At 44.9% G+C, this 27,010-nt stretch overlaps 1 protein-coding gene across 1 annotated transcript in view; it reads left to right on the plus strand.

Annotated features, from left to right (window-relative positions):
• The window catches only part of LOC125015393 (neural-cadherin-like), a 94,202-nt gene that overhangs the window by 44,834 nt on the left and 22,358 nt on the right, over positions 1–27,010 (plus strand). Inside the window, exons 8-23 of the mRNA XM_047597220.1 lie at positions 509–681; positions 2,691–2,859; positions 3,441–3,611; positions 6,760–6,932; positions 11,502–11,669; positions 12,803–13,052; positions 13,373–13,500; positions 13,861–14,047; positions 15,923–16,066; positions 17,421–17,704; positions 18,217–19,825; positions 20,611–20,704; positions 21,472–21,656; positions 23,656–23,885; positions 24,360–24,637; positions 26,617–26,831. Coding sequence (XP_047453176.1) covers positions 509–681; positions 2,691–2,859; positions 3,441–3,611; positions 6,760–6,932; positions 11,502–11,669; positions 12,803–13,052; positions 13,373–13,500; positions 13,861–14,047; positions 15,923–16,066; positions 17,421–17,704; positions 18,217–19,825; positions 20,611–20,704; positions 21,472–21,656; positions 23,656–23,885; positions 24,360–24,637; positions 26,617–26,831 — 4,458 coding nt within the window. The remainder of the gene's footprint in view (positions 1–508; positions 682–2,690; positions 2,860–3,440; positions 3,612–6,759; positions 6,933–11,501; positions 11,670–12,802; positions 13,053–13,372; positions 13,501–13,860; positions 14,048–15,922; positions 16,067–17,420; positions 17,705–18,216; positions 19,826–20,610; positions 20,705–21,471; positions 21,657–23,655; positions 23,886–24,359; positions 24,638–26,616; positions 26,832–27,010) is intronic.

Raw genomic sequence — 27,010 nt, forward strand, 5'->3', positions numbered from 1 at the left:
GTTGACTCAGATGCTCCATCCTTTTATCCCACCTTTTATCTCGACTGTTACATAAAAGCAGACAAAGGGGGCGAGGGGAACAGCTAATAGGCTTCTGCTGAGCCTGGTTAACTTCTAACCAGAGTCACCTCACTTCTTCATATTTTTGTCCTTGTGCTTGAGCTGGATGGGCATCTTTAGAGGGAAGCATGCAATTATTAGATTAGAAATGTGACAAAATCACCACTGTGAAATTGGTTTTTGGATTTAGTCTGCAAATCAGATTCCCACCTTTCTGTGGACTTGTGAGGTGAATTTCCGCTGCTTGCTATCTCACTCCCGATTTCTAGAACAACAGCATGCCGTGCGCATTCTCTGGTGTGTTTTTTACCGATAGCACGTCCCTCACTGTGCAAGGCCACGGCAGCAATGACATCCTGCTTAATGACTAATGGAATGGCTGTATGTCCTCCGTAAGAGTCGACCATATTTTATAATGTGTAATTTAATGGCTCCGTGCTCTTTGTAGGGTTGATCCGTCTCCGCTCCACTCCCCTGCCCAAGCTTCAAGGCTTGGAGTACGTCCTGAATGTAACAGCCACAGATGACAATGCGTCAGGCGGGCCGCACCCTCTCTCCTCCACGGCCCGGGTCATCGTTGGCGTCGACGACGTCAACAACAACAAGCCTCTATTCAAGGAGGTGAGGTTATTCTCTTAAAGTGTCTTCCTTTGCTGTGTGCATACTGACATTTACACTCATCCAACCAGAGGAAAGTCCGCAAACTCACCGGCTGATTTTTGGAGCCTTGGACAGAGCCAGGCTAGCTATTTCCGCACCAATTATTTCGTCTTGCCGCAGCCATTTTGCATAATCATTAGTGTTAGTTTACTCCAAAAGGGAGCAAATCAACTCCTCATAGACCCACGAAACAAAACAGCATTATTAAACATGTTTACAGCCTGCTACGAAAAATTATTTTGATCTCGGTAGTTTATTTCGCTATTCTTGACAATTGTACAGAGGGTGATTTTTAAAAAAGGTTAAGTTTATTAAGGTTTAAAATTCTGCATAATTTAAGTCGTTTCTGGTAGCCTGAGCTAACAGGTAGGCGGAGAGCTGGGTGGGCAGGTCTCAACATCCAGGCTGCTTTAGCTCCGCCCCAACACGACCCCCACGCCCATATTTGGAGTATCCAAGTGTAACCACAGGCTCCACCCCCTTTTGGCTTAATTTTCGAGGTTCAGTCAATGGTCATTTTATTACCTCATCCTGCTGCGTCCCTTTCTTGCAGGAATGTTTTAATGAAGAGTAGAGCAGTAAGTGACACTGTTTACTTTCAGGTGCTTAACATCTAATATGGCCGCAGCATTTTAAAGAAATGCTCCCCAAAAACAATTAAATCAGTCAGTCACATTTGTTTTTGTGGGAGGCTTAATTATCAACTCAGATTTTCTGCTTGTTTCAGACGTTTATACAAACACGGGGGTGGGATTGATCTTTTTGACTAAATCTCAGCAATAAAGTTTTGTAAATGTATTTTCCAAAATGTCAGCCTCGTCCTTTCAAGCGAGCTTTCCTTTGTTGTCGACGCTGCCGCCGCCGCTGTCAACCAGAACCTTTCTTAATAGCTGTCAGTCAGTTTGTTTCGTCGCAAATCACAGTCCACGCTCGCTGCCGGTGCATTTTCTCTCCATCCGAGCCGGTGCCATCCTCTCAGTGCACTTCAGCTGCTCCTCTTTCCATCACTCCTTCCTCCCCTCCACTCATCCCACTCGCCGGCTCGCTTATGTTCCGCCCTGGCGTTCCTCGTTTCCCTGGCCTCCGTCTCTGTACGTTCTGTTTTCCCATGAGTTGCGATTAGCCTGCACACCCACTCTATCTTAAGGCACTCACTTGGGATTTCAGTTAATTTATGAAAAGAGAGAGAAAAAAAAATATGTGCAATATCATCACAATATACCTGTTTAATTAACTTCCTCCCTAATTAGGAGTGACTTGAACTTTTGCTGAAGCTTGAACTCCTGAGGTTGGGCAGGAAGTCCTGGCAACTCACTATGTTTAAATATCAAGTCATGGCTCCGAAGCACCTGGACTGCGGTGACCTTATGTTTTCATATTATGTTATTTTAATGAAGAGCTTCCTATGGGGCATGCAGCCGGTGCCATCCCATCCCATGAACGCTCGCATTATTCTCCTCTTTTCCATCTCTTGCTCGCATCCTTTGATCCGTGTCGCTCCCTCCGCTTTCCCCCCCTCGCCCCTCCCCTCCTGTTGTTTTTTTTTTTTTTTTTCCTTTTTTCCTCTCATGGTCATTCTGTTAAAAGAGTAGCTAGCATTTATATCTGATTACAAGAAAGAAAGGCTCTGAGGAGCTGCTCTTTATCTGGGGCATGTGTTCATTGGGGGAATGAATTGAATCTTTTGCTGAGACAAAGCTGCTCATTCCGGCTCTTCAAAAAGAATCCGTTCAAGTGTTTTCATTTCCATAGATGTGGGCTACTGTATCTATAACCGTTACATGCACATTAATTCCCTGTTCAGTGAGCGTACTGACCTTCTCCTTAATGAGTTTATTTTCTTTGATTCCTCTGTTCTCGTCAGACTAACATATTCCCTTATATGAGAATTCTTCGTTGTATTTGTTCGTCTCTCATTCTTCTTTCCTCACCTCCCTCCCCTCCCTTCCCTCCTTCTCTCTTTATCTCAGTGCCAGCAATATCGTGAGCAGGCTTCAGTGCTGGAGAACCAGCCGACGGGGACTTTTGTGTTGCAAGTGCATGCTGTGGATGCAGATGAGGGAGCAAATGGAAAAGTCAAATATGGCTTAATGCACAGAGACAGCGCCATGCCTGCCTTCAGAATCCATCCAGACACAGGTAGAGCCCGTCACGGATTGTCTGGGGTGAAACAGATCTCAATTAGACGTGGAGCGCACGTCAGTGTCCCGTGTGTAGACAACGGTGTATTTTTAATGGCAGTAACATCTCCAGTGGTCATCTGAGTTGAAATGTGATCTGAGAGGAGAGGCTGTGCACTGACTTGAGAAGAAATACATTATTAAAATTGCTCTGTTCTCAAGAAATAGGAATCAAATGCCAAAACCCGGGTATTGATCAACGTTTCATTTAATCTTTGTAAAGCTCGATGTGTATGAACATTGATTGTACATAACGAAGGGAGAGGGAAACAGAGAAGCTGTTCTGAAGTCCTAACACGTGGAGTCAACATGCTATCCTGTCAGTCATTTCTTTTTTTTTTTTTCAAGCTCGTTTTCCATCTTCCTCACCTAGAGATTTAATAACAGAGTCCCAGCGCTCAAAAGGAACGCTGAACTTTGTCAGAATGCATTTATAATTGGAATTGAATTGGAGAATTGCTGAGTAAATGGATGGGTGAATATAGGTTTAGGTATTGGAGCATGTACGTGAAAACGCTGACTACTGTTCTGTACTTACAGGAGTGATCGTGACAGCCAGGCGGTTCGACAGAGAGCGGCAGAGGGAGTACTCGATTACAGTAACGGCCACTGATTGGGCGGAGGAGCCGCTCATCGGCATCTGTCAGCTCACGGTGCAAATACTGGACCAGAATGATAACAGCCCCAAGTTTGAGAATCTGCGCTATGAGTGTAAGTGTTGGATAGATGATATAAATACTGGTATTTAAACAGTAGCCGTGCGTGCCACAAATTAACAGCAGCCTAACAAGGCAATTGGTTTTTGCTCTTCAGCTCAAGTAACAATACCAGCGGCCACCACTAGATGGCCATTTATTAGCTGTACGCAGTTGTTACCAATTCTCCACAAATTTCAAATTGCTTAGTTTGGCTCAGTGAAGATGGAACACATGAGGGAATTTGTATGACTGGTCTTTGGCGAAGGTTTCGATTGCAATTGTAGGTACCAGATCCAGGACTTCTAGATGATGTCAACCATATGTTTGGCTCCGTTAGGCTCCATTCGGCTCAGGCTTCGAGATCAGTTCGTGGTTAGACAACACAAGTTTAATTTATTTTTCCACAATATGTTTGGAAGAGATAGAGTCTTTTATTTATAATTAAAAATGTTCCACGAAAGACAAAAAATATGATGAAAGCACGCTATTCATTAAAAAATAAAGTAATAAAATGACAGTTCAATCAATATAGTTTTATCCTTAAAAATATGAAATAATAATACAGCTTTTATCATCATTTATAAGAATAAAAGGACTAAACAAAACCCCTAAATTGCTCTGCGTCGACAACAACCGCTAACTGCTAAAACTGCTAACCTCTCTCCCGCTTCCGCTTCTTCCTGTTATTATAAACTCGACAATTATAAAACTTGACATCACCGTCCCTAACGACTACGAGACGTCACCTGCTAAGCGCCGGATACTCCCCGCGCAGGTTTGGTGCCTACACCATTGTTAAAAGTGAAGCAGGAAGTAGAAACTAAAATTAACCCAACTGGCAAAAAAGACACAGCGCCGACTTGCATTTGGATGGAGTTTACAGAGTGGCCCGACTAATGGGCACGCTCAGAGTTATGAGCTGGGAGCCAGGATACCTGTCTGATAGTCGGTCTGGAACCACCTCCAACTGGAACTGATTATGCTCTGGCAAAGATGTGCTGGCCCAGTTGAACCGTTTGGGCAACTTTAAAGTAGCAATGGATGAACGGGTCATATCATGTATCAGAGAGCTGTGGACTTGAATTAGTTTGCAACAAAATGGCTCCAATCTTATTTGCATGCTTAGGTATATAATGAAATCCACATTGCATGCTACCAAACTGATAAGATTTGAGTCTGGCTATGCCAAACAGTTTATCAGTTAAATAACTTTGGATTAAAGAAGCCTCTTTTAGTGTTATTTATATCAAGGTAATTTGATTCAGTACATAAATTGTATTAAAATTTAATTTTACGTGCAGCAAATCCAGAATAATGAGCAGAGGTATCGGATTAAAATATTTACAATTCAGCCCTTGCGCTTTTAAATCTACTCATCTCTCGTTTAAATCATTGAAATGGCCAGTTACTCTCACTGAAGTCAGACACGGCGCTGATTACTTCCTTCTCCATGGAAAACATGGCCACTTCATGCAGGTGTTCGATCTCTGACATTTCACAGGAATGTCCTTATCGCTACATATGACAAAAGCATGTTTTTTTTTTGCAATTTGAAAAAGAAAATCTTAACATGAGAATCTATGAAGTAATCTAAGTCAGGGCCAAGGACCTCAAACTGATGGCGAGATTAAGTAGGGACCCCCTACCTACTATATGTGTTCTATGTTAAACTTGACTTAGTGTTATTTATTAATATACATTATTATAATAATTTTACATTCAATAGTAAGCTATTCAAATGATACACTGGTTCAGATATTCCTTTTTTTGTTTTAAACATGTGCAACAGTAGGTTGGCCACTGCCATAACCGTAAACATACCTAATTAGTACGTATATTGTAGAGTGCATCTGGGATTTCACCTGGGGGCTGAACAGACTCTTGGCCGATAGCGGGGAACCTGGCAGAGTCAGCGTGTAATATGCAGTCTTGTGATGGGTCTCGACTAGTGTGGAAGTGCTGACTGAAAGATGACGTCTTCTGCCTCCATTTATCCCTTTACTAAAATACGTGGAATTCATTTTAATGTGTATTTCAAGAAAATTAAAATATATATATATAAAAATATCTAATCAACCAAATATTTTGCCACTCTGTTGCAGTACCTCCGTGGACCCCCTAGGGGCCACGGACCCCATATTGAAGACCAATGATCGCTAAGCCATAAGTCTTCAACAGGGGGTCCGCAATCACTAGGGGGTCTGCGGGCGTTACTGCAGGAGAGACTTTTCATATATTTTTTTAATTATATCCAAAAAAAAATTTAAATTTGTTTAAATGCACATTAACACATATTCAACATATTTTAGTAAAGGGATAAATTAAGGCAATCTTTCAGTCAGCACTTGACTCATTCAACAATACAGGAGCTGTTTCAACAGCACACCATTTCACACAGAGCGCCACACTAGCTAAGACCTGTCAATCTAAGCCTCACGTGGGTCCCGCCCCTTTCACTGCTGAGCCAATCACAAGGCTGCATATTACACTGACTCTCTCAGGTTCACGCAATTCGCACTGTTCAGTCTCCAGGTGAAATTCAAGACGCACGCTGCAATATTATCAGAAGAGAAGCTACGAGTGCAGCTCGCTAACATCAGCCAAATACTGAGGACAAAATGCTTCGGTGATTCATCGTCCCTACTACATTTAGCTATGTTCACAGATAGTTGCACAGCCACCCTACTGTTGCATGTGTTTGAAACCTATGCAACCTATGGCCTGAAAAAGGTTGAAGACCCCTGATCTGAGCGAGTTAGCTACACCCTCTAACCCCTACCGACTATATGTAGGTACACTGAATATATGTATTCAGTAGCATGCAGCTACACTGAAATGTCCATAGACATGAAGTCACTGACAGTTTGCCCAACCGTCTTGTTTAATGTTTTAGAAAAATGTCCCTGCCTTTCTCCCTTGGCATCCTTCTGTACCCCAACAGACAACTTATCTAAATGATCTATAAACATAGTCAGTGATGCATGAGCAAGAACAGGCCCAGTGAAAAGTATAAACAGAGCTTGATAAACTTTATCTCTCTGTGTAAAAAAAACAACAAAGAAAATCCATAACATCATTCATGATTGATAGCCCTCAGCTAATATATTTCTGGTCCTGACTAGCAAGCTGAGTGCACATACATTATTTCCATCCTCCTGTAGACTTTCTGAGAGAAGACACGTTGGTCGGTACCAGTTTCCTGCGCGTGGCAGCTCACGATGACGACTTTGGCACTAATGCGGCCATCACCTACTCCATGTCTCTGGAGCAGCCGGAGTACCTGCGGGTCAACCCTGTCACCGGATGGGTGTACGTTAACCAGCCAATATCACAGGTTAGTCATCAGTTATTAGCGGGCCCCTGTCAGCCTGCACGCACAGTCACTCACAAACACACACGCGCTCACACACAGAGGTTGTAGCCTTTGGGTTTGTGTCAACAAAGTTAATGAATGAGCCACTGCAAAACGCCTGTCTGCCTCTGCCAGTCTGGGGTATGTCTACTCCCAGAGGGGCTGCATGTGCCAAGGAGCAAGAAGATAAAAGGAGACAAGTTCATAGTGAAACAAATTATTTAACATACATTTTGACAGCTTGGGTTTGATTTCTGTGAGTGTATTTTGCGACTTCTGTGTATTGCTTTGTTACAAAAGACAGATTGCGTATAAAACAAACAGGGAATATATATATTTCTATACACCAATCAGCCACAACATTAACCTCCTGAGTTTTTATTTGATCTGCGTTTTTAATTTCTCTGAGGTATTTGGGATCAGTAGGAGCAAAGATGTTTAAAAACTAAGCATCATCTTTGAACAGGAAGTAATAGTTTAAGAAAAGAATTATGTCCTCATATGTGGACGCTGGGATTATTTCATTATTCATATTTTGATGAAGTCACCCAATGAGTGATAAAATATAAAACTGTTTATGTTAATACATGACCATGGCAGAGCAAAGACAGAACAATGAAGTCCCATCGTCCTCAAACGAGTACTGGCTAATTAGCGACGTTGTAGCTCGCTGCTATTGATAAATTTTGTTAAATTTTGTTAAACTAGAAACAAACACTTTTGTCCCGTGATCATTTGTAGAATGACTCTGTCCACAATCATGTTTTTACACCGACTACTGTATTGACCCTTTGCTACCACTAGATGCCGGACTAAAGCGTCCACTAATGAGGACAACGGGTTTAAATGAAGCATAATATAAAAGCTGCGTTAAAACCTTAAACTCAATGTCCCCATATGAGGATTCTGGGTCTCAGGAGGTTAAAACCACTGACGGGAGATGTGAATGACATCGACCATATTGTAACATTTCAGTGATCTGCTGGGAAACTTTTGAACTTGTTATTCATTTGTGTGGATGTTACTCAGACATGTAGCACCCACCCCCTCCCCACAGCAATGACAGTCCTTGATGGCAGCAACCATATAATAGATGACACATGCCTTTAAAAAAAACAACTCTTCTATATGTTAAATATACAGATATCTTTGATGGATTGGATGCAAGACTTTTGTCATCACCATTTATCATGTGAGTCTTTGATAAGGAGACTGACAGCATGCTGCGACGTAAGTCATGTATTCCCAGGCTATTAACTCTTGACATCGGATGATTGTGCGTGCGAAGTCAGCCTCAGTGCTAACAGCTTCTGGGAAATTAGAATTAAGCTTAAATGCTTCGGAGAACTGTGATAATTTCCTCCGAGATAGAACAGTTCTTTTTATAAATTATGTAGTTCAAAATTAAAAATATAGCTATATGAAGCTTCCCTTCACTAGCCGATGCACTAGTTTTAAGTGATTTATTATGTCAGTGTCAGGGATGCAACACAGTTGTTTACATTTTTCATCGCTGTGCTGCGGACTCCGCACTCTTCCTGTTGTCCTCTTTCATTTATTCCAAAAGGAGTTGTTCTCGGGCAGGAAACTTGTTGTAGCACTACAGGGCTGTTTATTATTTAGCACACTTTTCAGCGCGCTGTTGTTGGACGTTTCTAGCAATTCCGCCGCCCACTTCATGCAAAATTGAAAACGTGGAGCCCAAAACCTCGCCGAACAAAGCTGCTGCATATTTTAGGAGGCCGGTCTCAGAAGCCATTTGAATCATCCCACGATCTTTGTTCTCCAGCTAAGATTGTAAAAGCACTTCATTAAATGTTAAATGTCTCATATGGTCTGAAGCATTGTTCTATTTTGATTTTACTGTCACAGCTTCTCGGTGCTGTGAACAAGTATTAAGGCCGAATTTTCACATGACACCTCGCAGTCAAGTGCTCCACACGGTTTCCAGCGGACTCGCATCACTGAGTGGAACGCGAAGCAGATGTGCCACTGAGTAGAGGCGCATATTCTTACTCTTCAAAACAGAGCAGCTAGAAGTGACCTCATACTGTGGCAAGACACTACTGCAGAAAAATAAATCTCAATCCTGAATATCTGACCGAATCCTAAATATTTTTGCTCTGTTTGAGATCTGACATGATTACTAATTCCATTAATACAGTCAAATTTAATTTAGAGAATTGCTTGGATGTTGGCAGAGAGTCAGTCAGACGTTCATTTATTGGGTTCCAAATTTGATATTACAGACTACAATCTTTGTTCTCCGGTTTCAAGCTCTGGGAAAAATGCTTGTACTTACAAATACTAATTGGATTGTCCCAGGAACAGAAAATGTAATTTCGAATTTAAGCGAGATTTTTTTTATCTGTCTACCGCAGCACAATAATGAAGTTGCCTTGCTGTTGCATTGAAAGAATAATTCAGACGATGGGTCAAATGTTACAACTTAACAAGTGGATTCATATTCGTATTCATTCCAGCAATTCACATTCCAGCAGTTTTTCCATTGACAAAGTGGCGTAGCTATGACTTAGAGGCTGGAATTAAATGAAATGAGATTGTGTTGGCAGACAGAGTTCATTTTAAATGGCCTTTTTCTTTGCATGCTATGTGAGTGTAATGTGGGTGTTAAATTTTGTCTAATTTAAATAAACAGACTCAAACACTCGAGCGACATCTTGACGAAATGTGCGGCTTTCTCACTGCTTCTGCCTCTACTTTGATGAAATGTGCTCCCAGAGTCAAACTTACCTCCTTATTTTCAAGCAATTCAATTACAGCGCAATAATGAAACTAGAGGAGATTTTTGGAAATCTGAATTATAACTTAATGCATTTTTTTTTTGCACGGCTCAAGCGGCTTTTGTCGTTGTTTGCATAATTAAGTGGTTTGCTCAGAGAGGCTTGTCCTGCAATCGGTTGATCGTAAGCAGATCACTGCTTGCATCTGCTGCTCATGGAAAAGGGTCTATTTAAGCTCCTCAAATTTAATCTTATTTTTGCTGTTACTGACCAGTTTCCACTGACACAACATGCAGCTCGTATTAAAATACACTGATTGGGTATAACATTATGACCTCCTCCCTAATATTGTGTTGGTCTCCCTTGTAAATGTGTGACTTATCAGAGAATGGACACGGGCCGTCTGAGGGTGTCCTGTGGTGTCTGGTAGCAGGATGTTGGTAGTGGGGGCCTTTGGGTCCTATGGGTGGAGGGGAGGGGCCTCTGTGGATCATCCCTCTGATGACTGCCTGCTGCTATAGAGCCTCTCCCTGACCCTTTAAGTTCAGTCAGTCACAGTCCTCATTCTCGCTCCTGCTCCTGTTCCTGGTCGTGTCCTGCCTCGACCTCAACTCCTCCGGTGTTGTGTTTTTTTGTTGTTGTTGTTGTTGTTGTTGTTGTCTTCCACGTTACACACCCGCCTTGTGCTGTGTTTTTGTGTGTCTGTGTCTGGCTGCATCCTGCTGGGGATGGATGCTGCCATCAAGGAGTGTCATTGCTATGGGGGTGGGAATGTCTGGTCTGGTCTAGGTGGGTGCTACATGTCGCTGTATATCAGGATGATTTGTGGCACTATCAGTTAATTCCACATATCTGTATGTATCTGACTGTATACTGTATATTTTACACTTCTAGTACATATTTTTTCATCAACATCAGGGAATGTTTTTATATACTACATAACCTTTTGTCAAATTGGTTATGTAAAAATGAAAAATGTAAATGGAATTGCTTCCAAATATTGTCACATTAAATTTACGCTCACTTGCCACTTTATTAGGTACACCTGTACACCAGTTCAACACAAATAGCTAATCAGCCAATCATATGGCTGCAGTTCAGTGCATTTAGTCATGTAGAGGTGATGAAGACAACTTGCTGAAGTTCAGACTGAGCATCAGAATGGGGAAGAAATGGGAATGGGTATGGTTGTTGGTTCCACACCGGCTGGTCTGAGTATTTCAGAAACTGCTGATCTACTGGGATTTTCACACACAAGCTCTAGGGTTTTACAGAGAATGGTCCGGAAAAGAGAAAATATCCAGTGAGCGGCAGTTGTGTGGACGAAAATGTCTTGTTGACGTGAAAGGTCAGAGGAAAATGGGCAGACTGGTTGGAGATGATAGAAAGGCAACAGTGACTCAAATAACCACTGGTTCCAACCAAGGAATGCAGAATACCATCTCTGAACGCACAACACGTTCAACCTTGAAGAAGATGGGCTACAGCAGCAGAAGACCACACTGGGGGCCACTCCTGTCAGCTAAGAACAGGAAACTGAGACTACAGTTCACACAGGCTCAACAACACTGGACAATAGAAGGTTGGAAGTTGTTGAAAGTACGACACCAAGGATTAAGGCAGCTCTGAAGGCAAAGGGGGTCCAACGTTTTACTAGCAAGGTGTACCTAATAAAGTTGCTGGTCAGTGTAAATGAGCAATTCTCACTTTTGAGAGGCAGTTAATGACAAGTATTTAATTTCTTGACATTTAATGTTCTGCTGACTGACTGAGCTAATAATCACTTCCCTGTTCCCACTGACCTCAGAGGACCTATATCACACGAGACATCATAGCAGCCGACGGTGGAAATCGAAGCACCTCTGTGGAGCTGGCAGTCACCATCACCAACGTGAAGAACCAGCCTCCAGAGTGGGAAAAAGACAGCTACAGCGTTGTCATCCCCGAGAACACAGCCAGGGACACACCCATAGTGGTACGTGGCCTTGTAACATTAATTGTTTGCGCAGTGTTTGTATTAGGATTTGTGTCGTCATGCTCCTCTGTCTGCCTCTTTCTTATGGGTTCCCGTCCCTTCGATTTGTTCTTTGTTTGCTTGCTCCTCTGAATTAGTGCACAGCCTGGGCATTGTTTCGACGCTGTTTTCTTTTCTTGCTCAAAATGCACATTTAAAAGTCCGTCAGCACGCTGAAAAAGAAATCTGTAAACTTATCTAGTTCGATGCAGTAGGAGAACGCTGACACTGAATTGCACGTGCTGAGCAAGTTCCTCAGCTCCAGGCTAATTAAATCCATTTAAAATGTCTCCTTTGATGTGAAAAACATACAGCCGTCAATCTGGAGAGCACAGAAATCCTTCTTTTCTTTAAAGGTCCTCACAAAGGAATTCGCTTCAAGATAAGAGATTATTTGGGGGCTTTTATCTTCATGTGTTTCTTAACCACGGGATCACTCATCGCAATAAATCTGATCAGAATTTGATCAAGGGAAATCAGGGAAAGGAAAAGTTTGGCCTTTTTGGAAAAAAATGTTATTTGCTTTCTTGACTTGGAGAAGAAGACCGATACCTTGTCCCCTCTTAATTATGAATCTGGAGCCTGCAGCCTGTTAGCTTAACTCAGCAGAAACACTGCAAAATCCCTTACCTGGCTCTGTCCAAACTTAAAGCATATGCCCATCAGTTCTAAAGCGCACTAATTAGCATATTGGATTCCTTTTGTTTTGCCAGACTTACTGTTTCAACTGTTTCCAGTCTTTATTCTTAGCTAGGCTAATTGACTCCCAGCTCTACCGTAGCTCACACAGGCATAAGAGAGGAGCCATTTAACTCTCGTCAAGGAAGCTTGCCAAAAAGAGGAGTAAAGAGCTTTTATTTTGTCTTGGCTGGGCTCTCTGCTTTCATAAAGCCACAATGCAATTACACAGGCAACCAGTGAAGTATTTAATGGAAAGACATAAGAGTGATGTCAATTTTCCCTGCATGAAATTTAATAGTATCTGACATCATGTGGGTTTTATGTCAATCTGTGTCGTGGTCCCTATTTGTCTTGTGTCATTCTTCCCTCATTTTTAAGAAAATTGAGCCAGATTGAACTTTTTATCCCGTCAGACTATCAAGGCGACGTCTCAGCTGGGTGACCCGAGGGTGACCTACAACCTCGAGGACGGGATGGTCCCCGAAACCAACATGCCGGTTCGCTTCTACCTGTCCCCCAACCGGGAAGACGGCTCTGCGTCCATTCTGGTGTCTGAGCCGCTGGACTACGAGACCACGCCCTTCTTCTCTCTGAGGGTCCGGGCCCAGAACGTGGCCGCGGTGCCTCTTGCAGCTTTCACAAGAGTTTATGTAAATATTACAGGTAAACATTTTTAATTTTCTCCCGTTTTCTGTCTTTTTTTTTCGATCTGACTAACTAATGATAACACTGCTAGAACATATCATTCTCTTTATGGAGATTCACGTCTTTTTTCCCTCTCATAGCCTATAATTAATTGCTGCGAGATTAATTTCGAATGTCATGTCTATAATGTACACGTTTGACACGTTTCTCGTCAGATAATTATCTTTGATGTGTCAAATACTGCTGAACTCATGTAGAGGTGGAGAAGTCGGCAGCTACAGTTAATGGTGAAAGCAAAATCAAACTCTTCTTCTTCTAACTTTGTCTTCTCTCTTAAGATGTAAATGACAACGTGCCATTTTTCACCTCCTCCATCTACGAGGCGTCAGTAACGGAAGGAGCTCAGATAGGGACTTCAGTTCTCCATGTGTCTGCCCACGACAAAGACCTCGGTCTTAACGGAGAGGTACGTATTGATCTGTTTGTGTTCATGCTGCGAAGCTACAGATTGCTGTTTCCTACTTGAGTTATCCGCGTTATGACGAAGGAACATTCTGTGAAATCACAATCCTTCCAAGTGCAGGAGCTTTTCTTCCACAAAATACAGTGGAGGTGGTCCAGGGAACTGTGCCACCGCCGTCTGACTGTGGCAATATTATTGTGACACAGAATATTGATTTGGTGTAATGAGAGGATAGACTCTGGGAACAGGACAGCGACCTCCTCGCATTTTAAGCTGGGCTATGCCTTTAATTTCTGCTATTCCTGCAGGTTATTGCTCCAGAATGTACTGGGCCTTCATTTTCAACTTCCCTCTGCTCCACAGATCACTTACTCTCTGCTGAATGACAGCAGCGGCGACCACCATCTTTTTCGCATTGACCCAAAACTTGGGATAATCTACACAGAAGCTGTGTTCGACCGTGAGGCACGCAGCTCCTACTTGCTGGAAGTCCAGTCAGAAGATGGCCAAGAGTCAGCACGACCTGGCAAGAACAGACAGCCCAACTCAGGTCAGAGATTATGTGGACAGATGGTTGGATGGATGAAAGGATTCTCATGCGTTCATACGTCGATCAACCACAACATTAAAACCACCTATTCAATTAAATTCAGTCTTCTGCTGGGAACATTTGAACCTTGCTTAGACCTGCAACATCCACCTAGACCAGACCAAACATCCCCAGCAGGATGTAGCCTGACACACAACTAAAAAACATTTGAAGAACAGTACAAGGTGTTGACGTGGCCACCAAATTCACTAGATCCCAAACTGAAGTATCTGTGAGATGATCCACAGAGGCCCCCTCCCCTCAAAGGCTCATCACTAACACCACATAACACCGTCAGAAGGCCCATGTCCATCCTCTGATGAGACACAACTGTTTTGGAGGCACAAGCGAGACCCGCACAATATTACACAATATGGTCTATAAGGAAGCGTCCACTTATGGGGACAACAGGTTTAAATGAAGCAGAATAAGTCCCCGTATGACGATGCAGGGTCTCAGGAGGCTATGACATTTCTAAGCCCAACCTTATGATAATTAAGCAATTACTCCGCTGTTAATAAAACAAAATGCCAACACTACTTGAGATTAAATATACCTTATAAGTCTGTATTTTTTTATACTTCTGTTTTATTCCAAGAAGTTTTATGGGCAGTCTTAACTTTGAAGTGACCTCTGCCCCGGTGCAACGTTCCATTCGTAAAAAGCCTCATTGTTCTTCCCCTGTAAGCCCACAGGGCAATACAAAAAGTCTATAACTCTGCTTCCTCTGTGCCCTGTGTGTTAAAGAGACTGCATTGGCATTACATTCATTTACACCTTGGGATCGACTTTGAAAAGTGAATTTTAATTTGATTTATTCCACTTCCACGACCACACGGCTTCACGCTCCTCCATGTTAAAATAGCTCAGAGGTTTCTCGGTGGCCCCCTTTTAAATTTCCACTCTCCGATATTTATTTATAAGTGTGATCCGCGTTTGTTTACCGCGTTCTCCGTGTGACATTTTGACAGTCGCGAAATCTCAGTCAGTATCTGGGAATGACGTGACGCGAGGTTTGTATTCAGGAGCGGGTCTTTTGCGTTTTGCGGAGGCGGTATTAGGGTTACAGGGTGACGGGTTAGCGCCGCAAAGACCTCTCTCCGGGGCTGCCAGGGCTGCTTAGCATTTTCAATGAGCCTTAGCTGTGTCTACGTATCTAGCTCATCCAGAAGGGCTCATCTCCGCCGCAAACATTACCTGTCTCTCTATCCCCCCCGGGATACACCAGAGAGGTGGAGGAGTAGGAGGAGGAGGAGGAGGAGGAGGAAGTGGAGGGAAACGTAAAAACAAGCCAAGAAAATAAAGCCACACTCCACCATCATCATCTCTTACCGCAGCAGCTCCAAATTAACATGTCACCCATGTGCTCCGTGAGCAGATAATTTACTCCTTCTAACTAAAGAAATAAACAGCGTAATGAGGAGGGCACAGATAAGACACAAACAGTTGTCATCTTATAAATATTTAACCGTCCCAGCAGAGAGGTTCTTTATCTAGTCCCTGCAAAAAAGAAAAAAAGTTGCTTGTTAAAGAGACTTACACCCAGTCCTGCTATTCTTTCCGTTGAATACTGTTGCTCCTGTTAAGACAATAAAATTTCGACAAAATGAATAATTTATGTGACTTACAGCGGGATCTTTGTGAATAATATTGGGTCCAATTTCGGTGTCAATGAGGCACAATGCGCCGGTTTAAGTGCCTCCTCTCCACTAAACAGTGACAATGAATTGTAGAATCAATAAACAGACGGAATGAGAGTAACACACGTGCTGCGTTTGTTGAACTTCTTTGGCGCGCCGCGCCGTTTAATCTTCTGCCACTCTGTCGTTCCCGCAGACACGGCGTATGTGAGGGTTTTCATCAGCGACGTCAACGACAACAAGCCGGTCTTTGCTCAGAGGCTGTATGAAGTCGGCGTCGACGAGAATGCAGATGTGGGCCTGGCTGTTGTCACCGTTAGCGCTAATGACGAAGATGAAGGTATGCTTGATGAGGCGGCGGGCCTCGCCGACGCCGGTTTTTCGAGAAATAAAGGTTAAAGAAGTTACCCAACCAGAACCAATACAAAGTTTTTCGTCAGACACTTTGAAACTCTGCAGACATTTGCAGATTACGCTTTTCTTTATCTCGTAGCAGACTTTTCTTTCAGTCTTTAATGGACAAAAAAAAAGTCTTTTGGCAGTCGCAATCATTCAGTTTCTCTTTGAGCCGTGTGCCAAGCAGGCACCTTTTTTTTTTTTTTTTTTTACGTTTGTAGCAGCATGCATAAAGTGACCCTGTGGGCAGTCTTCTCCAATCTGGCCTGAGCTCTGCAGAAATATCACTGCGCCGAAATCAAGCAGTGTGCTAGATTTAGTAGTCATTTGAGTGCTTGGTAATGCACTGTAGCACATATGTTCCAAAAAGAGTGACATGCTCCCACACAGTAGGTGGGCGGGTTTTAAGCAATAAAGCAGTTGCTCATCCTCCGTACACAGCAGCAGCCTAAGATCCCTTTATCAGGCATGTTTAGGTCCGTTAATCAAGTATTTATGGAGAGCGGGGGTTGCAGCTTAGACTAGGGCTGCAGCACTAATGATGAATAGCTCTGGAATAAAATCAACCTCCAACATTAAAGTTACAATACTATTGCTCTTAATAGTGCAATAGTCTAAGAGGCTAAGAGGCTAGCCCCAATCTGTCTTGTTTAAAAACTCCACCCTAGGTTTGGCTGCTGTAAGCCTACTAGAACTCAGTGGGAGACACGGAGCACTTTGTCAGCTGGGGTTGTGTTAATAGTACAGATTAGTGAATTTACATGGGATTGTAGCTACTTTAACCCAACAGGATGATTGAAAGCAAAGACGCTACATTCCGGGAGATTATCTCATCTGTTCCGATGTTAAACCACTGGGGTTCACGGTCTCCATGGAGACACAATAGATAAGTCCAGTTATTGACTTCCGCTTTTCTAAACTACATCCCCCACCCTATCCAGAGCCTCACAATCGCTCCCTAGAGGGTCCTATCACAGTGGTTTATGCTGCTTTTCAGTCTCGTGCTGCCTTTTTATTTATTTTTTTCCACACTTTTTTTAATTAGTATCTGATTAAAGCCGAGGAGACGAGGTACAAAGTTTCCATTTAATTAAGTAATCAAAACAAGAAAGGGCCACATGAAAGCCTGCTAATGCTCAGGTCTTGGAGGAAATGAGGTGTAATACCCGTGTGGGTTCAGCCTTCTGTTGTTTCAGGGAATGTAACAATGTAAGAGCTGAGGCAGGAACAACAATGTGAGCGGTAACATGCTGTAAATTCTGTTCTTAAAATGTCCCGTGTTGTGATTCCTGCCACAGGGGCCAATGCCAAACTGCGCTACCAGATAACATCTGGCAACAAAGGCGGCGCCTTTGACATCGAGCCGGAGGTGGGCACGATCTTCATCGCGCAGCCGCTGGACTACGAGCAGCAGAAGAGGTACAAGCTACTGGTGCTCGCCTCCGACGGGAAGTGGGAAGACTACGCCGCGGTGGTTGTCACCGTGGTTAATAAGAATGATGAGGCACCTGTGTTTTCCATGAATGAGTACTACGGATCTGTCACAGAGGAGCTTGATGGATCACCTGTGTTTGTGCTACAGGTGAGAGACTGAGACTCCGCTGAGGTTTCCTCTGTGTAATTTCCAGTAATTACTATCATCCACGTACTGTAACTACAATTATCTTCAGAGAGCTCGCTCAGATTTGTTCTCAGTACAGTTTCATCAGACAATTAAGTGGTACTTAATATAGTCATTTCTCTGTGAAACTTCCGAGAACTTCAGTTTATGTACCTGTAACGATTAAGTCAAACTTGAAACGATTCTAGAAGTTTCCGCTAAGCTACAGAGACAGTAGTGATGAATGCTGTGTGGAAAAATTCAGCAGTGAAGCTGTAATTATCCAAGATACAAGAAACGCACCTAATCAGAAGTCATTACTTTAATTCAGGTGGTCAGGGAAAAAGTGCAAACACTTAAATGGGCTGTCCAAAATTTCCAAGAGCAAAGTGGACCTGGCCTGACGGCTGAAAGGAGATGAGAGGGAGCGATAATTTGGGTTTGCCAGTTTGAATTTGCATCCATTCGTTAAGGAGTTGTCTTCGCCTCTGCAGGTGACGGCTACCGACCCGGACAAAGACGCAGACCAGGGCGCCATACGGTATTCTATTCATGGCCAAGGCGCCGAGTCACACTTCATGATCAACGACATCACGGGGGAGATGTATGCCCAGCGCACCATGGACCGAGAGGAGCGCGCTGTCTGGCGCTTTGTCGTCATGGCGACAGACGAAGAGGGCGAGGGGCTCACCGGCTTCACCGACGTTATTATCAACGTGCGGGACATCAATGACAACGCGCCCACCTTCTCGTGCGCGCCGGATAACTGTCACAGTAGCGTGGAAGAGAACTCCCCGCCCGGGACGTACGTCGTGGAGATGACGGCCGTGGACCTCGACGACGCGGCCGTGGGTCAAAACGCGATCCTCACGTACAGGATTACGGAGAACGCGCTCAACACAAACAGCGCGGAACTTTTTGTCATTGATTCCAGCACTGGCACCATATCCGTGGCAGCCGAGGGCCTGGACCGAGAGTTTGCCGACAGCCACCACCTGGTGGTGGAGGCCCGGGACGGTGGGGGGATGACGGGGACGGCCACCGTCGCCGTGGTGGTGACGGACATCAACGACCATGTGCCGAAGTTTCGGGAGGACTGGTGCGGAGCCCGCGTGCCTGAGAGCACTAACGTGGACGCTCCGATCCTGGAGCTGAGCGCCGTGGACCCTGACGCCGGCGCATATGGACACCTGGCCTTCAGCGTGGTCGCGGGGGACTCGGAGCAGCGCTTCTACATGGCCAGTCACAGGCTGGAGCAGATGGGCACGCTGAAGCTGAAGAAAAAGCTGGACTTCGAGCAGCCGGGGGAGCAGAAGTTTAACCTTACCATCAAGGTGGAGGACTCTGACTTTTCCAGCCTCATCCACTGTCTGGTTCTCGTGGAGGATGAGAACGATAATGCCCCCGTGTTCACACCCGGCTCCCATCTGCTCGCCCCTTTGCCTGAGGACACATCTGTCGGAACCAGCGTCGTCCAGGTCGTGGCCACTGACTCCGACTCGGGTGCGAACGGGGACATTTTGTACAGCATTCTCCCCCAGTCGGACCCACATGGACATTTCGCAGTGAGCCGTGCCGGCTTGGTTACAGTCGCCAGGCCGCTTGATAGGGAGACGGTGGCAAGTTATGAGCTGGTAGTCATGGCGACGGACCGCGGTGCCCCGGCATTGACTGGCAGCGTCACGGTCCACTTGCCGTTGCTAGACATGAATGATAACGGGCCAGAGCTGGAGGCGGCCTACACGCCGGTGCTGTGGGAGAACAGCCCAGCCCCCCAAGTGGTCTGGCTCAATAGGAGCTCAACTTTACTTCAGGTTGTGGACAGAGACTCCCCAGAGCACGGGCCTCCGTTCTTTCTCTCCCTGCCCTCGGCATACTCCGCTGACTTCCACCTGCAGGACCACGGGAACGGCTCGGCCACGCTCACCGCGCTGCGGAGGTTCGACAGGGAAAGGCAGAGCGAGCTCCGCTTGCCCGTGGTAATGATCGACAGCGGCAGTCCCCCGATGACGGCCACGAACACGCTCACCATCACCATCGGTGACCATAATGATAATGCCCATCAAGCGGGGGAGAAAGACATCTATGTGCACGGCCGCAAGGGTGAGTCGCTCGCTTCCCCCTCGTCCAATTCTCGTTTTTTTTTCCCCCCACTTCGCCTGCAGAGCTTTGCGCTGCAGGAGGAGCCTGAATAAAAAGGGAATCTGAGACTACAGCTGGAGGGAAAACTTTTCACCGGCGTACCTGCTAGGTGTAGCCTGGAATTCATAATTGCTCGTCTTTTTACATTCGAAAAGTGTTTTGTTATGGTGATAACGTTGTCAGCTCCTTTCTCGAGCCCTCAGGATATTGTTCCCCAAAGCTCATCAGAATGTCACACCGCGTTAAGCGCCACGATTCTTCTGTTTCCGTCGCGTTTCGTCCCTCCAGGTGACTCGGTTAGGTGTGTTGACTTGTTAGCGTTTTGATCGCACACTCGACTCCGTGGCAGGTTTGGTAATTGTGGAAAACGGGAACGCCATGAGTCATCCGAGCTGCCATTGTTTACCCTGCTGCAGTACTCTGGCACTGCAGGTCGATAATAACATAATCCATACTGAGATAGCCTCGCTTCCTTAAGCTCCACGCTCTCTGAAGTGGAGCGCTGAGAGCCTATTCATTCCAGCAGTGGGACTCCACAGTTATGAGCATAATAAGTAGAACAGAACACAAGAATGCAAGATAAGGAGAAGAGAGGGACGAAAAAGATAAGTGTTGGCATCAGCAGATTCTGTCCAGACAGATTCAGTGTGTGTGTGTGTGTGTGTGTGTGTGCGTGCATGTGTGTGTGTGTGTGTGTGTGTGTGTGTGCATGTGTGTGTGTGTGTGTGTGCGTTTACCTTGAACAGGAAGGATGGCGAGTGCAGCACTCGGGAAGGTGTATGCCCCAGATCCAGATGACTGGGACAACAAAACGTACACCCTGGAGACAAGCGCAGCCAAGTAAGAGTTCACTGTTAAATGCATATCTTTTTTTTCTTTATTTGTTTAAGAAAAAAAAAAAAAAAAAAAACATGCTGATCTACAAATGTGCAGCGACAGTACAAATGCTAAAGCAAAACTGTATTAGAAAAACTGCCAGCACTGTCGAAATCTGACAAATAAAGGGGATGTGGACTCAGCGGCGTGTCTGCACGTCTGTATTCAGGCCTCGGAAACTGATACTTCTCCTTTATTTAACATCCAGATCCCCGGCTTCTAATATAAGATACTCGTACTGGCATCACTTTAATTGCTGTCATCATCAGACATTGAGCCATTCTGGGAAATCCAGCCAGAATCAAATTCACTAAGTTCACTTTGAAAACGCATCTACTCAGTATTCAGAAACTCAAGATCAGATTAGAAATACCAACTGCATATTTGTTTTATTCATATAACAATTTCTGACAGTTGCCATGACGACTATCAAGCCCGTTTAGGAGCTTTTGATGTATCCCCCGCCCCCTCTCCTTTTTTCTTCTTTCTTTCTTTCTTAGCACTTTTTGTTTTTTATTATTTATTTAATTCCGCGCTCACTTCCTGCTGGAGTTGTCCCAGCTTTCACCGACCCATTCTCTGCTTGTCCGCCTGCCAACTGTTGAGCATATTTCCTCAGAACGAGAGCTCGGAGACAAAGGAAGGCACTTGTCCTTTTCTCGCCTCCCTCCCTCATCTTCATCTGAGGCAGCCCTTTCACTGCTTAACAGCTCCTCCGCTTTTTTTCGCAGATACTTCACTCTGAACCAGAGCTCCGGAGTGCTGACCATCCGACAGAACACCCCGGCGGGGAGCTACTGGCTGAGGGTCGGGGTGTCCGACGGCGTGTGGCCCGACGTGATCTCGGGGGTCAGGGTTCACGTCCGGGAGCTGGAGGAGAGGGCCATCCAGTCGTCCGCCTCGCTACGTTTGACCGGTAACGTTTGCAGAAACACAGACTCTGAAATTGTTCCACGCTTTGGTCTATCCCGGCTCCGATACATTTTTGATGGACCTTATTAAACAGTAAAGCGTGCGATAATGTCTAGTTCTTTCAGAGTTCTTATTAAAGCGAGCTCTCCGCGGAGCCGTGGATCAGCTGAGGAAATGTCACTCGAAAGTCTCTGCGCATTTACATCAAGGCAGAGCGCACTCAGAGAGAACGGAGCCTGACTTCTGATTCACCGTTTACACGAGGAGCTGGGTTTACATGAAGCCAAACAGTCCGATTACAAACGGTTTAGAAGCCCAAACCGCTCCATATAAACATCTCAGTCAGAATAAACAGGACCAAACTGAATGAAATTTCATTCAGTTTTACAGGAGTAGAATATTCCTTTTCCCAAACCGATTGAAAGTTATGTAAACGGTGAATCTGAATGAAGTCAGGCTCCGTTCTGTCCGAACATGCTCTGCCTTGACGTGAATGCGCAGTGACGTTCGATTGACGTGTCCTCAACTGGTCCGCGGCGCCGCGGACAGCTGGTTTTTAATAACAACTCTAAAAGAACTAGACATTATCACACTTAGACACTTAGACGGCAGAAAAAAAAATAGAAATATTGAGCTGTTTAAAAAGGTCCATCAAAAATTAAACAAAGAGGGGATAGACCGAAGCGTGAAACTAATTCAGAACCGAACCGCTGGAAAACCTTGAAGACCGGCTGCTGTAAAACTAACACAATAGCAAACCTTTCAAATCAAGCTGTTGCTTTAAAGTGTTGCTTTAAAAGTGTCTGTTAAACAGCTGATCTGAGAAAAAAGTGTCCATGTAAACCCAGGAATATTCTTCCCCTGTGAATTAAATTTCATTCGGTTTAGTCCTGTTTATTCTGATTGAGGTGTTTATATGGAGCGTTTTCATTCAGTTTGGGCTTCTAAACCGAATGGAATTGGAATATACGGCTACATGTAAACCCAGCTGCTGACACCTGATCGCGCTTTAACACTTTGTTCATTTTTGATTCCCTGCAGCTCAGCAGGTGGAAGCTTGCTGCAGTTGGCTTCACCTGTTATGTCGCTACGTGACCCCAGAACTACAAGTCAGGAGGGAAAAAAAAAAAAAAAAATCTGGAATATAATAGGTTTTTAATTGGATTCCCCCAACGCAGTCATCCTCCACAGAACAGAAGACATTCTCTTTGTTGTCACTGTTAATTTCTTGTTTGAATCTGATGTCGAAAGGGACAGCATCTGCCACAGGCATGAATAAATTGGTACTTTTCATTGAATGATTATCAGGTTGTCAATCCAGTTAACGCTGAAATAATAGGCTGTCGAGAGAAATTTTTATCCTTGCATTACTTAACATTTCTAAGCTTTGTAAAGCAACTGTTCATACAGCTTGTTGATAATAGTTTCCTCCTTCTTCTTCTTCTTTTTCTTCTTCTTCTTCCTCAACACTCTGAAGTTTATGTTACCATTCATTTTTCTGACAGTCTCTCGGAGCAAATCTGAGTTGTAAAGGTCAATTTGGAAGTGTCAGGTAAAGTCCTTGACATTTAAAAAGCCATTCTGTGAACGGAGTCAAAGGCTATTACACATTCCTCTGCCTGCGAGTCGTTATCGTTTTTTTGGGGGAGATTAAAGATGGCTGCTCACCGTCTCCGGATACCACTGGAAGGTGGCCCCCGCAAACATGATTGATTTCACTGCCGTTAATATATTTTGTGCCGAGGCAGCATGTCAAAACTCCAACTTTATGTCGGGGAAGAAGTAAACGATTTCTGTTTGACTCGCGCCGCGACTCGTTCACCTTATAGATGAATGAGGGAGGAAGCGGATCAATAGCGGGAGATGTTAGGCTACCTTTTGTGCTAATGGAATCAGGAAGTTAGGTGGACTTTGATCAACTCTGTAGTTGTCATTGACGAGTCAGTAGTCCTTATTTCATGAACCCACCCCCTCTTCACTTCCCTTCTCCTTGTCTCCTAAAGGCATTACAGCGAGAGATTTTATCGACTCTCACGTCGAGGGGAAGAGTCGGCTGGAGGCTCTCTGGGACTTCCTGTCTGAAGCGTTGTCCGTCAGACCGGGAAGCGTCAACATTTTCAGCGTAGCAGACAGAGAGGAGAAAACAGTCGACATCCATTTCTGTGTGCTAACTGATAATGGTTACCTTCGCCCGGAGAAGCTGCACGGTGTCCTCGCCGCCCATAAACGGAAGGTATATATACCATCATGTCGGAGCAGATAGAGATCGGCGCTCATATATCAAGTGACACCCTTGGGAGCTTGAGGGGGGGGGAAGCGATAACGGCCCTTTTTTATCTGCCCTTTTATTTTCACACCAACTTTGTGTCTGTTTACTGCCCCGTGCTGTCATGTTTCTTTTTCTGTCCCATTCATTAGTCATCTATGTCTCCCCTCTTTCCGTTGCTGCTTTTCTTTCGCCGCCTGTGCATTTATTGCATCCTCTCTTATGCCCGACTATATTATATTGCCGCTTTAACAACAACCAGTTATAGATTATTAAAGCCATTCCTTTATTTGCGTCGCCTGTGAAGCTGTTTCATCCCTTCAAATGTGGTGTCCTCCCCAGCAGCGCTGCAGATGCAAATCTCCGTTATCTTCAGCGACAATTATCGTAATTTCCATTTTTTTTTCTTCCCTCCCATCATCTGTTTCCTTCTTCTCGCAGCTGCAGTCGCTCCTACGTGCAAATGTTAGCCAGGTGCGGGTGGATGAGTGTGCGCGCGCCGGCTGCAAGTCATCCGGCGGCTGCTCCACGCAGTTAAGCATCAGCGACTCGCCCACCCTGATAGACTCAGGTGCTTTATCCCTGGTCTCAGTGAAGGTGACGCCCTCGGCTGTGTGTGGCTGCGCCGCCAGAGAAGTGACCCGTCAGCCCTGCTCTTCCTACACCGCTAACCCCTGCCATAATGGGGGGACCTGCGTCGACACCCAGAGTGGATACAGGTGAGAGGTGTGCAGTTGTTCAAAAAAGGACTTGAGCTGGAATAGGCTGTTATAGGAGGGGGAGATAGGAAGCAGAAATAAGAGTTTCCTGATGTTCCCTCTCTAGGTCTGCTGGACTTACGCTGAGAGTGACACCTTGGAAAATGAGCCCAGAATTACTAACAGTGCCCCTGTTATAAAAAAAAAAAAACTCCCACAGCTGCAGCTTGAACCGATAGTCTCTGGCTACACTTTTGTGCTGTTATCTGAACTTTGAGACTGCATTCTTAAATCATTCTTAAAACTAGAGATTTTAAGATGAGGTTTCTCATTTAAAGCATCACACTGAAATTATAAAAAGTCTGGCGCGCTGTGTTTTGCAAAACAACGTTAAATAACGAGCATAGACCCAAGGCCTCGGTATCTCATTTTCTGCAGTCAATATAAAGGCCTCCACCTTCAAATGTTTAGGTCTCTTTGGGTGTATATCACAGAAGAAACGGCTTGCATTCCATTTCATGCACACGCTAATACCCAGATTAGATAAATATAGGCCAAGGGGATTAGTTTTACTCTGCCCCCTCTATGCTCACAACTTCTCAAAATCTCATTTAATGCCATTTACACAAGCATGGAAGTTTGTCAGGCACAGTCTTGCATGTACATACTGCATGTTCAGAACACTCCTTCTTTTTTTTCTTTTATCTTTTAAATGGCCTCTGCTACACTTGAGAAGCACACTGCTGAGAGAACATCTTGCTGTATGTTTCATATATATATATATATATAAAAGAATGAGTCATGTGAATGCAGCCTGGCCATAAAGAATCCAATTTTTTGCTTCTATCTTCTGTCGAGGGAGCTTAACAGGAAACCACGAACAGCCCCTGATCAGATATTGTCAATCAAAAAGTGAGAAAAACACGCCGCGCACTTCCCGGACTCGGACGGGCACCGCTCTCCTGGGTCACATGAAAGAACAGCGAAGGGGTGAGGTGCTGTTCTCGGCGCGCGTGCATATGTGTATGCACAAGGCTCCGCTCAGCCCAAGCCGTCCCTTTTCTTTTTTGGTGCTGCGTATGGATCAGTATTCCTGACATGTGTTGCCCCTCTGCAGAATAAACAGCGATGGGAGAAACAGCCCCTAACAGCCTCAGTACACACAGCCTTCCTCAGACACTGCATGAAAATAGATGGCTTTGACATTATCAGCAAAGCCAGCTTGTCTCACATGCCTGCAGTGGAGAGGACAGGATGAGATCAACCGGTCCCCCCCCGATCCTCGCCATCGCAGTGATTGAATGGGCTGTTTTTCATCGCTGTATCTCTTTCTTTACGGCATTGTTGTATGATTATTAATATTTACCGTTGCGGTCGTATACACAACCAGATTCAAGAGAGTCGTTTCCAGCTTATGCATGAGCAGTGATCCCAAACACTCAAGCTTTAATCAAACTAGATAAGTACAAGAAGAAGCAATTGCCAGATATCAGCGAGACTGTGTAATACCTTGAGAACTAGATGGGGGAGGGTGGGCATAGGTGAGAAAAAGCCTGTGGTGGTACGACACATAGAAAGGTGACTGAAATAGAATTCATTATCTCCTGACAAAAGAAACGTGATGTGCCAAGCAGGAACGCTCTCCGGAGAGTTAGGCTCAGACAGCTGCGGTAGATAAAGAGTATGCTGTGGTTCGCAGCTAATTGATTTAATGAAGAATTGAATATTCAGGGTCTTGGTGGTGAATGCACAACTGTGCAGCTGACTGACAAACCACGCTGTCTGCTGACGGCCGGGGAAAGCCGAGCGTCTGCCCGCGTGAATCAGCGAAGACGCGCGTGAAAGACGGGAGGCACCGCGCACACAACCGGAGATTGGACAGTGTGACAATTTCTCAGGGCTCAAAACTGAATGACGCTGATTGTTTCTTTCCCCTTGTTTTGTTTTTATTCTCCTCCTTTTTCTCTCTTTTTTCATCTTTTTATTCTTCCCGGCCACAGGTGCCACTGCCCCCCGCAGCTAGAGGGGCCAAACTGTCAGCAGACAAGGCTTCGTTTCCTTGGCAACGGCTATGCCTGGTTTCCCCCCATAAGGCCGTGCTTTGATAGCCATCTTTCACTGGAGTTCATGACGGAGGAAGATGACGGGCTGCTCCTGTACGCGGGCCCGCTGGCTACGCTTCTACCCGGGGACAGCGAGGACTACATGGCGATAGGTAAAGAGAGAGCGCGGATAATTAGACGTCTGCCGAGGGAGCCTCCGCGCCATTACTGCACTAAAACCTGGGACTTAATTTTCTGTGTTTAATTACTAGGCGGTGGCTAATCAGATGTAGGAGGTATATTTTGTTCGTTAGTGTACCCCCGAGGGATTCGAGCGCTTGCCAGACTGAGT

Source organism: Mugil cephalus, chromosome 10 (assembly GCF_022458985.1).
Source record: "Mugil cephalus isolate CIBA_MC_2020 chromosome 10, CIBA_Mcephalus_1.1, whole genome shotgun sequence".
Classification (NCBI taxonomy): Eukaryota; Metazoa; Chordata; class Actinopteri; order Mugiliformes; family Mugilidae; genus Mugil; species Mugil cephalus.